This window comes from Myxine glutinosa, chromosome 9 (genome assembly GCF_964187855.1).
Source record: "Myxine glutinosa chromosome 9, kmMyxGlut1.1, whole genome shotgun sequence".
NCBI classification, from domain to species: Eukaryota; Metazoa; Chordata; class Myxini; order Myxiniformes; family Myxinidae; genus Myxine; species Myxine glutinosa.
Window position 1 is genome coordinate 78518804 of NC_136269.1, and position 18320 is coordinate 78537123.

Below are 18320 nucleotides of genomic sequence, written 5' to 3' on the forward strand. Positions count from 1 at the left end.
GACATTCGCTGCCCTGTGCTTCACGCATTCGTGGTTTTTCGCAGGCACATTCACAGATGTTCTGACCTGCTTCGACATTTGCGGCCCTGTGCTTCGCGTATTATTTGTTTTTTGCAGGCCTATTTGCAGTTTTTCTGATCTGCTTTGACATTCGCGGCCCTGTGCTTTGCAAATTATTGGTTTCTCGCAGGCATATTCACTATTTTTCTGACCTGCTTCGACATTCGCGGCCCTGTGCTTTGCGTATTATTGGTTTTTCGCGGGCATATTCACGCATGTTCTGACCTGCTTCGACATTCGCTTCCTTGTGCTTTACGTATTCATGGTTTTTCACGGGCATATTCACCGATGTTCTGACATGCTTCGACATTCACGGCCATGTGTTTCGCATATTCATGGTTTTTTGCAGTCATATTCGCGGATGTTCTGACCTGCTTCGACATTCGCGGCCCTGTGCTTCGCGTATTTGTGTGTTTTTTTTCAGGCATATTCACGGGATGTTTGATTTTACCTTATAAATCACGAACCGCCGGGAACCTCTCCCATATTCCCCATTGAAACAATGCCCGGCATTTGTGGAATCGACATTCACGGCATTTTTCAGGAACAAATCCCCCACAAATGCGGGGGTTCTACAGTATAACATTCAATTGAAATTAAGTTGTTCCTCGATCATAAACTGACGTTTATAGACAGGACAGACAGAGTAAACCAATTGCTTAACCCTGCTTTTTGCTTTGTGCATGACGCGGGTTAAATGTCATGAAAAGCCCGAAGGACAATGTACGTTCAACAATGTTCAAACTCATTATATCATTCCATATTCTTTCTGAGTGATTGAAAACTGCCTTAAGTATTGGGGGTAAAGATGATGGGAATTATATTTTCTCAAAAATGAAAAAACAAGAAGACGTCATGCGGAGCACGATACTTGCAAAATCTACCCCCGACCCCCAAGAAAAAAAAATTCCATTGATACAGCAAATTGTCCATTTCATCAAGATTAAAATTGACAATCTTGATCAAAGCTCGGATCAACAGGAAGAAAAGTGACGATGTTTCAGATGAAAAATGATGATTTTGTAAGGTTGACCTTGAGTTGACCTTTGACCTTTTGACCTCAAAAATAGTTTCCCTATTCAGTGACTCAATGTGCAAATGCTGTTCAATTTTCAAGTCAATCGGATGAAAATTGAGGATTTTAAAAACTTGGCCTATGTTGACCTTTTGGCCTATGTTGACCTCAAAAATAGTTGGTGGTTGAATTCAGTGACCATATTTGTAAATCCTCTTAGAATTTCAAGTCAATCAAATGAAAATGGGTGATTTTAGAAATTCGGACTATGTTGACCTTTTGGCCTATGTTCATCTAAAATATAATTTGTGGTTGAATTCAGTGACCAGATATGCAAGTCCTCTTCAAATTTCAAGTCAATTGGATGAAAATTGACGATTTTAGAAATTCGGCCTATGTTGACCTTTTGGCCTATGTTGACCTCAAATATACTTGGTGGTTGAATTCAGTGACCAGATATGCAAGTCCTCTTCAAATTTCAAGTCAATCTGATGTAAATTGAGGATTTTAGAAATTTGGCAAAGTTGGTGACCTTTGGCCTATGTTGACCTTTTGATATTTTGACCCCAAAACAATAGGCTTCTCAATTGGGACGACCTATACAACTTGGTGAAGTTTCGTGACAATCGGTTTAGAATTATGACCTGTAGGCCCGTGACAAACAAACAGACAAACAAGAAAACGTCATGCGTAGCACGATACTTGCAAAATCCACCCTCCCCCAAAAGTTTTCCAATGATACATGATGGCCTATGTTGACCTTTTGGCCTATGGTGACCTCAAAAATACTTGGTGGTTGAATTCAGTAACCACATATGCAAGTCCTCTTCAAATTTCACATCAATTAGATGAAAATTTAGGATTTTAGAAATGTGGCCTATGTTGACCTTCCGATGTTGACCTCAAATATACTAGGTGGTTGAATTCAGTGACGAGATATGCAAGTCCTCTTCAAATTTCAAGTCAATCGGATGAAAATTGAGAATTTTAGAAATTTGGCCTATGTTGACCATTTGGCCTATGTTGACCTTTTGGCCTATGTTGACATCAAATATAGTTTGTGGTTGAATTCAGTGACCAGATATGCAAGTCCTCTTCAAATTTCAAGTCAATTGGATGAAAATTGAGGATTTTAGAAATTTGGCCTATGTTGACCATTTGGCCTATGTTGACTTCAAAAATTCTTGGTGGTTGAATTCAATGACCAGATATGCAAGTGGTCTTCAAATTTGAAGTCAATCGGATGAAAATTGAGGATTTTAGAAATTTAGCAAAGTTGGTGACCTTTGGCCTATGTTGACCTTTTGACCTATTGACCCCAAAAACAATAGGCTTCTGGCATTTGACCAACCCTACCACTTGGTGAAGTTTGGTGAAGATCGGTTGAAAATTGTGACCTGTAGGCCGGTGACAAACTAACAGAGTCACAAACACAACCGACCAATATACCTGAAAAATCTTCGATTTTGCAAGTAACAAACGGACAAACAGACAGACAGAACCACAAACGCAACCAACCAATATACTTGAAAAATCTTTGATTTTGCAAGCAAAAAACTTTAAAATTTGCATTCTCACAAAAATGAGATGCCAACTTATGAACTGCACAAAGGGTTGTATCAGTATTCTTTAATTACCCTGCGCTTGCAAAGTGAAAAGTGGGGTTAAGCATTCATATACATACGTATGTGTCTGCATTTCAGTGAAGTAAAGTGTGTGCCGTGTCTGTATTTAAAAAATTCATTTTCTCGGCAACCGTTGGCCCGATTGACATGCAATTTTCACCATCGAAGGGCCTTCTCCTGCAGAATATTTTAGTGAATATTATGACGTCATAGGTCACGTGGTACAGGCGCCATCTTGAAAAAAGTTACACCTCCATATCTCCGAAACTGCTCAATGGAAAAAATGTAAGCATGGCTCATTGTCAAGTACTCACCATGGGGAATAAGATATGTTAATGATGATGTCATTGGGGCCTTAATTATGACGTCATAATTTGACAAGTACAACACTTATCCATCCGATCATTATTTTAAAAACTTTCAGCAACTTTTGGTCTTATGGACACGAAATTTTCACCATAGGAGCGCCTCCTCCTTTAGAATATTTTAATGATAATCATGACGTCATAGGTCATGTGCTACAGGCGCCATCTTGGAAAAATCGAAAAACATTGCACCTCTATATCTCCAAAACCGCTTTATGGAAAAAATTGAAACGTGGCTCATTGTAAATAACTCCATATGGGGAATAGGTGTTGTTGACGATGACGTCATTGGTGCCATAATTATGACGTCATAATTCGACAGGGACAATGCTTAGTCTGATAAGTTTGAAATTTATTGAGCATGATCTATGCGACTATTATTTAGAGAATGTAAATTTATGATGTCATCACTCACGTGGTCTGACAGCCATATTGGATCAAAAAAAGAAACGTTCAAAAACAGAAGAGTTGGCTCACACCAAGGGTAAGTATTCTATGAATACCATCCAGTTGACAAAGTATTCTTTACATATTGTAGCATCAACGGCTCAAATATCGTCAAGCACGTTGCGACGGGAGATTAAAATCCCGTGATGTACCAAACAGTTTTAATTCCTGTGGAGACGTTCCAAATGATGACGATATTATGCTGACACGTGAGGGACTGAGGAGAATCATGAGAAGCTATTAGCTTTTATAACCGAACGAATTTATTCCCTAACAAACAACAACCAGGTTTTGCCCCAACAGGGAATTCCACGACGGGATTGGGGGAGGGGAAAACGGGAAACACATATCAAGTAATCAATCAGTGACTATTTACAATGAAGTAAAATATATCCAATACAAACTAAGGCACCTCGCTCCAGTTACAGTCACAGACAGGGAAGGGGGACAAAACTGGATGACTTATCTCTGGTGGCAGCAGGGGAGGGGGAAGATGGGCACAGAGCAGGTGATGAGGCGATGAGACAGCAGGACGACGAAGAGGTGATTTGCCGAGCAGGACAATGAACAGGCAATGGGGGAAGATGAGAACAGCAGCAGGGCCAATACAGGCAGGCATAACAACCTCCTTTTAGCTCTCCTCCTTATAGCCACAACCAATTCTCCTCAGAACTCTCTCAGTCCTCCTCACAAACCCACGAGCTCCTTAGCAAACTGTATCTGCTTGATCCAAGCTCCTCCCCCTTCTCATCAGAACTAGCGCAAACCCTCTTGCACCTTTTTGTCAGCTCCTCCCTTGTCTCTTTTGACAACCCCCCACCCCTCCAGGCATAGGGCTCCACCCCCTTCCCTGAGATGATTATAGCTCCGGCCCCTCTCTCCTTGCCTGGCAGAATCCCCAAGCTCTTTGCCTCGTTCTTCCTCTGCTCTATGGAGATGTTTCACCCATTACACCCGGTGGATGCTTACAAGAGGTTTTACACACGTTTCATTCACTGTAATCCCTTTCTATCTATCACAAACACGACCCTCTGTATCATGCACATTCAAACACAATCCTTAAGCTGCCAGGTCCCTACTTCCTTACATCGAATTTTGCTTCCTACTCACATACGGACCATGCTACTCTAAACAGTTCTATCTCTTCAAAGGTAATCTCTAACCCCCCGCCCCCCTCCCCCCCAAAAAACATAACAATTCTCTTAAAGTAAATGTCATCTCCACGTTTAATGTTTAATCAACGAAATTACCCAACATAATTAACATCTACATCCTGTTAAACTCGACCATTTAAATATATCGACAAGATCAATATTGCAATGATTTTGGCCTAAAAGCCCGCTCCTGTTTGGATTATATCATGGAATATTTTCGCTGCACATTCATTGTTGCAAACAAAACAACTCAGTTTAATTCCCTTCCTGCTCAGAAGTATGCATGCGATCAGTCAGGGTTAGGGTAACAGTTCGGGTTATACAAAGCATCAAGCTGGTCTTTAACTTTCAAACCATCGAGAACCATCGCTTTCAAATCATACCCTGCATGTTTAAAAAATTTTTTTTTGCATTTAAGAAGCAAATATCTTGAGCATTACAACTTCGACGTTTACTCACCTTGTTGCCATCCTGTGCACCCAGAATTTCATGGAAGTTGGTGTAGAATTCCCCGATAAAGTCGTGCTTTCCATTTGAGTCCCAGTCCCAAACACGGCACTATGGACACATTTTATTGTACGAATCGAGCAGTGCTTATGAAAGTTCTGGACATACATCACATTCGTTTTCAAGTATCACAGAAGAAAATGTACGATGAGATGCATATACAAAAGGTTTGAACCTGAGTATATATGTATATGTAAATTTTAAAAAGGCTCTTCAGGCTAAACAGTTGCATAGGCTCCACCCATAAGGCATGAGCTCAGCAGAGCTTTTGTACAACAGCCAATACTGGGAAGATAATTTGGTTCTCAATTTGAAAGACCAGTCCACCCCGGAGAGGGGACATCATCCACGAACACGTGTTTCAGGCTTCTTGGCCCTCACCTTATGAGGGAGGGCTTTTTTCATACAACAAATGTAAAAAAAAACAAAAAAACATTTAAACAGCTTGGGACATGCAACTTGACCCCACAGCCAAAGTACACAGTCCAACAAGACTGTCTCATAAGCATGCACATGTACCTCAACCTGAAGTCTGAAGTGCATGGTCAATCAAACAAACACATCCCAACCCTGAAGGGCCAAAATGCATGGTCATACAATTGGATGACTCATCATCATACAATCAGATGGCTCCTCCGGAGCTTGGCAGGCAAGGCGTACTTACGTGGTGGTGACGTCACGGTGTGTGCTCATTAGGTTGGAGAACTGAAATTATAGATTCTGATTGATTACTCCCAACCGCATACAGGTGACTCTACATAATGAGTGGATACCAGAGGTAACGTACCGTGTGGCAGGTGGTGCTTATCGCTCCCATTAAGGTGCAGCGATTGCTGGATGGGACACCTTAATGGCGGTTCACCACTGATGGTATGGAATCGCATAATGACTGGTTTACAACCGAAAGGTTTTCAGATTCACAAGAGTATGGAAGACTCACTGCGTTGCCCTGATGAAGCCCAAACAAGGGCGAAACCAGGTCGGTAACTGTGAGTTTTGTATACACTTGTGACAGTATCTGAACTAAGATCTAAATTATGACGCACTGCTAGGTGGCTCCTCCGGAGCTTGGCAGGCAAGGCGTACTTACGTGACGGTGACGTCACGGCGTGCGCTCATTAGGTTGGAGAACTGAAATTATAGATTCTGATATATATATATATATATATATATATATATATATATATATATACATATATATATATATATATACATATATATATATATATATATATATATATATATATATATATATATATATATATATATATATATATATATATATATATATATATATATATATATATATATATATATATACCTATATATATATATATATATATATACCTATATATATATATATATATATATATATACCTATATATATATATATATATATATATATATATATATATATATATATATATATATATATATATATACATATATAAATATATAGCTGTGGTTTTGAGATTGGCACATTGAAGGCAATAAATGTTAAAGGTTTGCCCCCCATAGTTAGTCACACGAGCAACATAAAGGCCCATTTGTAGTATAGTTATGTCTTAGTATGTGTAAGAATAGGCCATTTCCCCTCTTAGTACCTGCGTTGTGTAAAGACAGGAAAATAGGCCCTCCATTCATTTTGCGTACACCTCCATTCTACCTCGATGGGCGCAATCCATCCCGCGTCCCATTTGGCTGTCCACTAGTCAAGTTAACACGAGGCGGGGCCTCGAAAGGTGAAGGAAGGTTGAGCCCGGCGCGGCAGCAGTGGGGACGGTAAGAATGAACCAGCCATTCAGAGCTCGAGCGGCATGGTGTGAGAGGGTGTGGTGAAGAGTGTCCGGTGAGTTCCAGAGGGTTCGAAGGGCGTGGCATATATAACCCGATGCGAAAAGCCCTCGGAAGGACTCGCGTGCACACGGCAGTGGCAGAAGGACCTGCAGAGAGTGAGCTTGATAACAGGACTCGCAGAGGGAAGGACTCGCGCAGGGAAGGACTTGAGAGTTATCGAGGGAGGTGCACTGAGCTGGTGCGGAGTTTATGAGAGGATTCTAAGGAGACGCGCTTGAAACGGATCACCCACGCTGGAAGAACTTTGTTACGAGGGATACGTGGGCACAGCCAGGGTGTTGATAACTTGCTCACCCAGCGGTTCAGCCAAAGCGAGTGAACGCGGCTGAATAGCTGCCAGCCGCGCTAAGTCCGCCCCCTACCATTCGCCCTGAGATAACCCGCTTTGTTCGAGTGACACGATACGCGGTCCTGCCTTCGCCGGCCTACATCTTTGCGGGATGAGCCGGGGACCGTGGAGAGCCGGACGGGGCCGATCCTGGACAACCAAGCCGGCGCGTTCGGCCTGAACAGCATCCTGCCCATCTGCAATCCCCGTGTGAGTGTGTGTGTCAGATGGGGCCGTTGTCCTGGGGTATTAAGTATAAGACTGTATAAGGATTGCTCTGTGTCTCTTCCTCCTGTGCTGTAAATACGTGCGTAATAATTAAACAAATTTGTTCTTCCTTTTCTTTCCAATTCGATCGCCTTTGTGATTTCTCCATTGACTAAGCGTGGTACGAATAAGATCGCTCCAATCGGATCTAGTAACTAATAATAGCGCGGATCACGTGTACGCAAACCGCTCGGCGTATCACCATCACACGTGGTTCGTGCGAGGCTTATTTCCTCGCTTCAGGGCAGCGTTAGTACTTAGGTACGAGCAAATTTGGTCCTGAAACCCGATGTGGCACTGTCCGGAAGGGACGTAATAGGTCTCGGGTCATGCCAGGTCAGTAAAGACAAGGGGATTAATCCCCCCTTGATAAGGGGAGAAGGCCGGTGACAGATCCGCAACAATATATATATATATATATATATATATATATATATATATATATATATATACATACATACATTGTTACGGTTTTGGGCGAAGCCCGTTCCCTTACCAAAGGGAGATTAAGCATCTTGTTTTTCTTGGGTCTTCGCAACCGCGAGACTGAGTCACCACTTCCGGTCAGACATGGGACAGGGTTTCGGGACAATTTTCGCACGTACCTAAGTACCCACACCGCCGCGGAAGCGGGATCGAGTCTCGCACGAACCACGCGTAATTTGAGTACACCCGAGCGGATTGCGTACCAGGTGGTCCATGCTTTTACCTTACTATTGGAACCCGATCAGAGCGATATAATTCGTACCATGCTCAGTCAATGATGGAAAACACGAGATGGTCGAATCAAAGGAATAACAGGTTTAATTATTATTTACAATGATTGGTAGAAGAAGCAGAGACACAGGGCAGTCTTAAACAGTCTTACTTATCTCGCCCAGACAATGGGCCCATTCACACTCACAGGGGGATGAACGAGGAATTGTTAATGCGCTGAACGCGCTGGCTTTGGTCGTCCAGGAACAGCTCACCCGGCGTGGCCCTCTGGCGGTCACCGCATGTTCCCCGGCGAAGACAGGCAGGCAGGCGGGAAAATCCTCACGGTGCGTATCTCAGCGAAGGCAGGCAGGAGGAAATATACGTGCGTCTCTGGCCCGGCACGGCTGTCTTTCACAGAGCGATTAATACAACGGCGCACTTTCACTCTTGTAACTCAACAGAGGATCTGACTCCAGCTCAACTGAGGACTCAACTTGTAACTCATGCGCATTTCACACGAGCTCATAACTTGTAACTCGTCCGCCTCCCTTCTCATAACTTGTCACAGCGCGTCTCCCCTCATAACTTGGCGCTCCGAACCGACTCTCATAACTCGTGACTCAACTCAGCGCGTGTCCTCCTCATAACTTAGCGCTCCGAACCGACTCTCATAACTCAGCGCGTGTCCTCCTCATAACTCAATGAGTGCCTCTCCCCTCATAACTTGTCACAGTGCGTCTCCCCTCATAACTGAGGTGGGGGCTTCGGGCACAGGGTTATATGGTTCCGCCCTGGCCCAGATAGAATGTTCCAAACCACGCCTTTTGCCGCAGTGGTAAGCCACTCCCCTCGAGCCCTGATTGGCGGCTCGTGCTTACCGGTCACTCCCACTCCTTCTGCCCCACCTTCCTTCGGCCTTGATCGACTTGTTCAGGCCGGCCTTGTGGTATTTTGCACCAAAACCCAAAGCATCGAGGCATCATAAAGGACCTAACTCTCCTTGTCATACTCAACGCAAAACTAAACAGAGGAAAGGTCTACGCTTAAATTTACTATGAAATAACTGAGCATAAACGAGGCTACATGTTGTAGTGTAACTAAACTATGAGGGGAAATTAACCTTTTATTGTAAAAACACAAAACTACAACAATATATATATATATATATATATATATATATATATATATATATATATATATATATATATATATATATATATATATATATAATCAACGAACATAACAGCGTGACAAGCGCTGTCCCGATCTCCTGTGGACCGAAGTCCTAGACCAAAGCGTCACCTCCGACCCAAAGGGTCTTCTGGAGGCCTCAGCCCGGCCACTCTGTCGCCGGGCTGTCGATTTTGGTCCTCAATGGTTAGATTTTTTGCAGTATGCCGTCCTGACGAGGGTCGGTAGACCTGCATGCAAATCGGACCTGGCAGGAGTAATGCCCTGCTGGTGGATTAAGGGGTCTTACTCCTATTAAGAGGAGTGGTCCCAATTGTATGACCATGCATTGTGGCCCTTCGGGGGCATGATGCATGTGTTTGAATGACCATGTGCTTCCCCCTCGGGGTTGAGGCGCATGTGTATTGTTATGGGGACAGCCTTGTTGACGTTGTGCCTTGGCCATGGGGTCAAGGTGCATGTCCGAGGCTGTTCGAATGTTTGACTTTTTACCTTTTTTCACAAGCAAAAAAGGCAGGCCATGACTGGGGCCCTAAAACAGTCAATAAGCCCGAAATCTGGATTGGCGGCTCTGCTTGATGTTTAGCCAATGGGGACCAATGAATAAATCTCTGTCTGTTGACAGAGTGGCCGGGCTGAGGCCTCCAGAAGACCCTTTGGGTCGGAGGTGACGCTTTGGTCTAGGACTTCGGTCCACAGGAGATCGGGACAGCGCTCGTCATGCTGTTATGTTCATTGATTATTATCCCCGCCGATCGCACCGCACCCCCTGGTTTTGGTTGGCACTGGTGGGAACGATGGTCTGTGTGGCAGACAGGCTGTTGGTTCCTTGCGGGTTATGCGGTATTTACCGTGTGAGACATAATTCGTGGCTGGTGCTCACCATTAAAGCTAGGAGGTGCCTTGATCATATATATATATATATTTATATATATATATATATATATATATATATATATATATATATATATATTTGTAAATATATATTTATATATATATGTAAATATATATTTATATATATATTGTTACATCTGAGAGCCCACAGGGTTGGGTGGTCGAAATATATCCGTATGTACATATATATGTATGTATGTCCCCTCAAACGTATACCAATCAGAGCTGAGAATCTGGTCACATGACAGGGTGATGTGATTACGTCTGATGTCATTACGGTGGTGCGGCGGCTGACTCTTCACACTCCGCCATTTTGATTTATATGCCGAACATATCGTCGAACCTGTCATATAATATCACAATCGCCATGCTCTACCTTTACGTTTTTCATTCTGTGTGCAATACATACAAACCGATTGTTAAGATGACCATCATATATCGAAGGCATCGGCGTTATGTGTCTTCCAACAATATGGTATGTATAGGCCTTAGACGTTATGCCTCATCTTCGGACCGCTTCAGACAAATTAAGCCCAGGTTCTTAAAACAGTAGTGTATCGTTTCAGTGGTATTGTTTTCGTAATAGTAATGATAATAATATAGTAAATATAACCATAATACTTTAATCCCATTGTCGTGAATTGAAGGTTTATGGATTGAAGCGGTGTATGGTTCATGATCAGTGATGAGCATTGTTCGGCACTCTTTTTTTTTTTTGGTATACAAGATCGAGGCTCGTGAAAGAGCTAACATTAATCACATTTTCTGAATTAATAATATTCTGAATTAATAATGTCTAATTTCCACTTAAATTTCTGAATATTAATAACCGAGGAAGTAAGGAATTCGCCTCGGTTTTTTGATAGTAATATCATTTTCGAAATAATGATAACGTTGTAGCGGCTACCTCTGGGTATACACAATCGCCTTGCACCTACCGAGGACGCAGAGCGATCACCATGCCGGGCTCGCCCAGGACGCCCGGGCACGCCCAGCCTCGCCTTTCCAGGGCTCGTCCAGGACGCCCGGGCATGCCCAGACTCGCCTTTCCAGGGTTTGCCCAGAACGCCCGGGCACGCCCAGCCTCACCTTTCCAGGGCTCATCCAGGACGCCCGGGCATGCCCGCTCTCGACTTGCCAGGCCTCGTCCAGGACGCCCGGGCATGTCCAGACTCGCCTTTCCAGGGTTCGCCCAGGACGCCCGGGCACGCCCGGTCTCGCCTTTCCCGGGCAAACACTCCGGGATAATGTGTATATATATTGCTGCCCGATAAACGGGCTTTTCAGAGTACCCGAGTTGATTTGACACAATAAAGAAACTCGGACGAATTCCAGCTTTTTGGCGCATCCATTCTTCCGATTTACGTTGGAGCACAGCTCCTACATTGATGACCCGACATGGACACGGCAGTTGCCCTCAAACTGCCTACCTTCTGGGAGGCTCATGCGGCGGTTTGGTTCGCCCAGGCGGACTCCCTGTTCGCCCTGCGAGGCATCACGGCCGACGACACCCGCTTCCACCATGTGGTAGCAGCACTCGGCTCAGCCACCGCGGCCCACGCCCTGAGCCTCCTCGAGAGCCCGCCAGCCGCTGACAAATACGATGCGATTAAAAAGCTCCTCCTCGATGCTTTCGCCCTCTCATCGGCGGAACGCGCACGGCGCCTGCTCGACCTGCCCGAGCTCGGCGACACGCGCCCGTCCGAGCGAGTGGACTACATGCTTTCGCTGCTCGGCGAGCACTCTCCGGCTTTCCTGTTCCGGGAGCTGTTCCTCCGTCAGCTGCCTAGCCAGGTACGCCTCGCCCTGGCAAGCACGACGATCACGGATCCCCGCGCCCTCGCCAGGGAAGCCGACAAGATCTCCGCGGCAGGCCAACGCATTGGAGCAGCGACCTGGAGCCCACCGCCGTCCGAAGCAACGCCCATGGCGCCCGAGCACCCGGCACGGTCGACGACCGAACTGCCGACGCAATTGTCGGCCGCTACGCCGCGCCGACCACCTCCAGCACGACGACGGGGCCTCCACCTGACCAGGCATGGTGTTATTATCATGCCAGGTTCGGACAGAAGGCCCGGACATGCCAACCCCCGTGCACCTTCGGCAAGCCGGGAAACGGCCGGGCCGGCGTTCATTACCAGCCATGAGCGCCGGCCACACGGGCAACTTACTTTTCATCAGGGACAAAGCGTCCGGACGGCGCTTCCTGTGTGATACCGGCGCCCAACTGAGCATCATACCCGCCTCCGATCAGGACAGGCAGTCCACGGTTTGCGGCCCCTCATTGGTTGCGGCCAACGGATCGGCCATCCGCACCTTCGGCCCGCGCAACGTCACCCTCTGCTTCGGTGGCCAACGCTTTAATTGGACTTTTGTAACCGCAAGCGTGCCCATGGCTCTGCTAGGCGCCGACTTCCTCTGCGCACACGGACTGCTGGTTGATGTCAAACGGCGTCGCCTCGTCAATGCCGAGACCTTCAGCTCCCTGGCATGCACATTGAGCAGCTCCGCTCCGACTGAGCTGGCATGCGCCCTCCCGGCGGCGAACGAGTTTGCTCGCCTGCTCACGGAGTTCCCGGCCCTCACGCGGCCGACGTTTTCGGCCGTCGCAGTACGACATGGGATCGAGCACCACATACCAACCACAGGCCTGCCGGTCTACGTGGCCTCGACCCAGCCAAGCTCGCCATGGCCAAAGCCGAGTTCGACGCTTTGGAACACCTCGGCATCGTGCGGCGCTCCGATAGCGCGTGGGCTTCGCCACTACACATCGTCCCAAAACCAGGGGGCGGCTGGCGCCCATGTGGCGACTACCGCCGCCTTAACGACGCTACCACCCCCGACAGGTATCCGATCCCGCACATCCAAGACTTCTCCGCCCGTTTGGCAGGACGGGTCATTTTTTCGAAGATCGATTTAATACGGTGATACCACCAGGTACCTGTCAGGGCGGCCGACGTCCCAAAAACGGCCGTCATCACGCCGTTCGGCTTATTCGAATTCCTGCGAATGCCGTTTGGCCTCAAGAACGCGGCTCAAGCGTTCCAGCGCTTGATGGACGGCGTGCTGCGCGACCTGCCATTCCTCTTCTTTTACCTGGACGACATCCTCGTTGCCAGCACGTCCCGGGCCGAGCACCTCCTCCACCTCCGAACACTGTTCGGGCGCCTCAGCGAGCACCGCCTCATCGTCAACCCGGCCAAATGCCACTTCGGCATGACAGCCTTTGATTTTTTGGGCCACCACATCACCAAGAACGGGGCCGTGCTGCTGCCAACCAAGTTCGAGGCCATCACCACGTTTACGCGTCCCCGCTCCAAAAGGCCCTGCAGGAATTCCTGGGAATGGTGAATTTCTATCACTGCTTCGTGCCCCGTGCTGCTCAACTCATGCGGCCCCTCTACAAAGCCCTCCGGGGCAAGCCGGCCAAACACGACGTCGTCTGGTCCGCAGCCATGGACGCGGCATTTACAAGCTCAAAGCGGGCCCTCGCCGACGCAACACTGCTTGCTCACCTGGTGCTCAACGCTCCCATCACCCTCACAACGGATGCCTCCGACTACGCGGTGGGCGCCGTACATGAGCAATGGGTGAACGGGGTTTGGCAGCCACTCGCTTTTTTCAGCCGGCAACTCCGGCCGAACGAGCTCAAATATAGCACGTTTGACCGTGAGCTCCTCGGTCTACACCTGGCCGTTCGCCATTTCCGCCACCTCCTGGAGGGCCGACCCTTAACGGCGTTCGTCGACCACAAGCCATTGGTTTACGCAATGGCCAAGGTCACGGAGCCATGGTCGGCCCACCAACAGCGCCACCTCTCCGCCGTGTCGGAGTTTACCACGGACATCCGGCACGTCGCCGGCAAAGACAACACCGTGGCCGACTGTCTTTCTCGGGCCAGCGCGAACGCGGTCCACCTCGGCGTGGACTTCACACTTATGGCGGCGGACCAAACCACCGACACCACGTTGCAAGCCCTCCGGGCGGCGGACACGGGCCTCCGCCTGGCCGACATCCCCTTCGCGGACACTGTCCTGCTCTGCGACGTCTCCCAAGGCCAGCCTCGCCCCATCATGCCCGTTACCTGGCAACGCCGCATCTTCGCCTCCCTCCACGGCCTTTCCCACCCGGGCCGGAAAGCTTCCCAGAAGCTGGTGTCGGGGCGATTCGTCTGGCACGGCCTTTGACGGGACGTCCGCGATTGAACCAGCACCTGCACAGCCTGCCAACAGGCCAAGGTCCACCGACACACCCAGGCCCCACTGGCACCTTTCACCGTGCCCGAACGATGTTTCGACCACGTCAACGTGGACCTGGTGGGCCCCCTCCCCCCATCACGGGGTTTCACACACCTGCTCACCATGGTGGACAGGACCACCAGTTGGCCGGAGGCCGTTCCCCTCGTCTCCACCACCACCGCCGACGTGGCGCAGGCTTTCATCGCCACCTGGGTACCCGCTTCAGCGCACCGGCGGACATCTTGTCGGACCACGGACCGCAGTTCCCCTCCGAGCTGTGGGGCGCGGTCGCCCGCAACCTGGGGGTCAAACTCCACCGTACTACGGCCTACCACCCCCAAGCCAACGGGTTGTGCGAGCGGTTCCACCGCTCCATGAAGGCCGCGCTCATGGCCGGCCTTCAGGACGGCGGTTGGGCCGACCGGCTGCCGTGGGTCCTTTTGGGCCTCCACATGGCCCCCGAGGAGGACCTCCGGGCGTCCACCACCGAGCTTGTCTACAGCCAAGCGCTACGCGTCCCGGGCGAATTCGTGCCCGACGCTACCAGTCCCTGGTCCGCAGCTCACCAGCGCTCGGACCTCCAGGAGCCCGCCCGACGGTTTGCGCCCGTGCCAACGTCCCACCACAGTGACCCCCAGTCCTACGTCCCCCCAGCGCTTCGCACAGCAGAGTACGTTTTTGTGCGTCATGACGCACACCGGGGGCCACTCCGGCCGCCGTACGACGGGCCCTTCCGGGTCCTGCGATGGGACGACAAGTCGTTCGTCATCGACATCGGCGGCAGGTCGGACCGGATTGCGGTGGACCGCCTAAAGCCGGCGCACGTGGACATCGACCAACCGCCACGGTTGGCCCTTCTGCCGTGGCGAGGCCGCCCCCCATCCACGGTGCCCCCCACTCGACCGCCCACCACCACACCGGACCCCCCCCCCCCCCCACGACCCACCAGGGGTCGCTTCGGCCGGGTCATCAGGACCCCCCATAAATTGACCCTGCCGGTGCAAGTCGATTCTGGGGGGATGTGTGTAGCGGCTACCGCTGGGTATACACAATCGCCTTGCACCTACTGAGGATGCGGAGCGATCACCATGCCGGGCTCGCCAAGGACACCCGGGTACGCCCAGCCTCGCCTTTCCAGGGCTCGTCCAGGACGCCCGGGCATGCCCGCTCTCGACTTGCCAGGCCTCGTCCAGGACGCCCGTGCATGTCCAGACTTGCCTTTCCAGGGTTCGCCCAGAACGCCCGGGCACGCCCAGCCTCGCCTTTCCAGGGCTCGTCCAGGACGCCCGGGCATGCCCGCTCTCGACTTGCCAGGCCTCGTCCAGGACGCCCGGGCATGTCCAGACTCGCCTTTCCAGGGCACGCCCGGTCTCGCCTTTCCCGGGCAAACGCTCCGGGATAATGTGTATATATATTGCTGCCCGATAAACGGGCTTTTCAGAGTACCCGAGTTGATTTGACACAATAAAGAAACTCGGACGAATTCCAGCTTTTTGTCGCGACCATTCTTCCGATTTATGTTGGAGCACAGCTCCTACAACGTAACGTTAATATTATAGTAAATCTTATCATGACACTAATCCCTTCGTAGTGACTGTTTTGTGTCCGTTACGTTCATACGTCTATGATGTCATTATGATGGCTGACTGCACCAACCGATAATTTAATTTACAAGTATACCTGCTCACTACGGGAGTGGCAGGAAGGGCCATTCATCTTTTGGGTATATAGATTGCAGTCGATCTATGATCGGGTCTCAAGAACATTGGGTGTGTGTTCATTTACCAAGGTCCTTGTGGAGAGATCGCCAAGTGGGTAAAGCATTTGAGCAAGCATTCAATTCAAAACCCTTAAGGAACGGCTGGCTTGGCAAGTGCTAGCTAGCTGCTTGGCAAATGAGCACACTCCAACCCTTGTGGGGTATAATCTAGATTACAGTAGATATTCGCTCAGTTCTGTAAGTAAAACTTACCTCATGGATGTCGAGATTCCTCCAAATTTCTTTGTTTAATGTTATAAGCAGCATGAGCAACTGTTTTAAAAGTTAATCATATGTGTTTGTGGTTTATAATATTTTACAAGCCTGGCTTCGCCGCTGTTAGACTTTTGGTCTTGTTTATTGAATACCGGTAGTCATAATACCAAAATGGCTGCGATCCCAAAAACATTTTACGTACGTATTCTCATGGCCAGCATATTATTTGTCAAATCTAAAAAATAGGACTGCGGGTCCTGAAGCTCACCTGGATCAGGAGCAACAGCCACTCAAACCCCCTGCAGACCCCTTTAGGCCCTGATATTTTATGCTTTTATGCTACGACCAAACATTGTCACATCATGCGTGATGAAGGTTGTAGTCAGGTTTCGTCAAAAGTGTGTGTCGGTTCGAAGAGGAGAGCAAATACCTATTTTGGGGGTCAACACCCCTCCTCCCCCCATAAACTCTCAATTGAGTGCAGATTTTGATCTGGTCAATACACCTTCGTTAGGCATCAGATATGAAGCTTATGGCCAAGTTTCATCAAAATCATGAGTTTGGTTCAAGTGATAATGACTGAAATGTTTTCAGACTCACTCACTCATGTTATGATTTATGGGAGCGAGACATGGGTAATGAACGTAGAGCAGCAATGAAGGCTCGAAAGGGTGGAAATGCGAATGGTTCGGTGGATGTGTGAAGTATCGTTGAGAGAGAGGAAGACAAATGATGAATTGCGAAAGATGATGGGAATAGAGCCTGTGATTGATGCTGTGAAGAGGAACAGGTTGAGATGGTTTGGTCATGTAGAGAGAGGAGGAGGAGGTGGAGAGAGGAAGACAAATGATGAATTGCGAAAGATGATGGGAATAGAGCCTGTGATTGATGCTGTGAAGAGGAACAGGTTGAGATGGTTTGGGTTATGTGTTGAGGAAGGATGAAAGTGACTGGTTGAGAAGAGTGATGGAAATGAATGTAGAAGGAAGTAGAGGACGGGGAAGACCGAGAAAGTCTTGGCTAGAGATGGTGGAAGAAGAAATGCGGGCAAGGGGGTTAACAAGGAGAGATGCAGAAAATAGGGCAAAATGGAGAAGATTGTCATGGGGACCGCAAGGCTAACCCCCGCTCTAGCAGGGAAATGGCCTTAAAATGCATGTTGTTGTTGTTGTTGTCACTCACTGACCTATGGACACTGCTCGATTGCATTTTACTATAATTCACCAAATGTCCGTCTGTCTGTTCGAAGGTACCGTAAAAACTGCTGAACCCATCGTAAAGATATTTTGGGTGGATAATCCTGGGACCCCTGGGAGTAAAATAGGCTATTTGGTTTTCCCAATTTCAGCTTTGGTCTCCAGCATTCTCAGGTTTGGACTACAACATAACATTCGCGTTTGCATAACATTCATTGTGACGATGTCTCATTGTGACGATGTTGTGACGATGTATGTGTTCACGGTAGTGCTTGATGTGTCAGTGTGAACGTAATTTCGTAATGTTTTTCGTTTCGTAATCCTTTTATGAACGTTTAATGTTAATGAACGTTTAATGCCCTTCGATGTCCGGGGCCGCACGCGCGCTACACTGGACGGGCCAGTGTGTACCTTGCCCTTCGCCGTCAGGCTCGGGTAAACCGCTGAGCCCCATCCATGATGGGGACTGGGGCTTGAGACGGTGTCCCACGAACGAGGAATT

The 18320-nt window shown here is 48.5% G+C and overlaps 1 protein-coding gene across 1 annotated transcript in view; it reads right to left on the reverse strand.

Annotated features, from left to right (window-relative positions):
- LOC137435747 (copine-4-like) overlaps positions 1-18320 on the reverse strand; it is a 354102-nt gene that overhangs the window by 242239 nt on the left and 93543 nt on the right. Inside the window, exon 8 of the mRNA XM_078785105.1 lies at positions 5126-5224. Within this exon, the coding sequence (XP_078641231.1) occupies positions 5126-5224 (99 nt within the window). The remainder of the gene's footprint in view (positions 1-5125; positions 5225-18320) is intronic.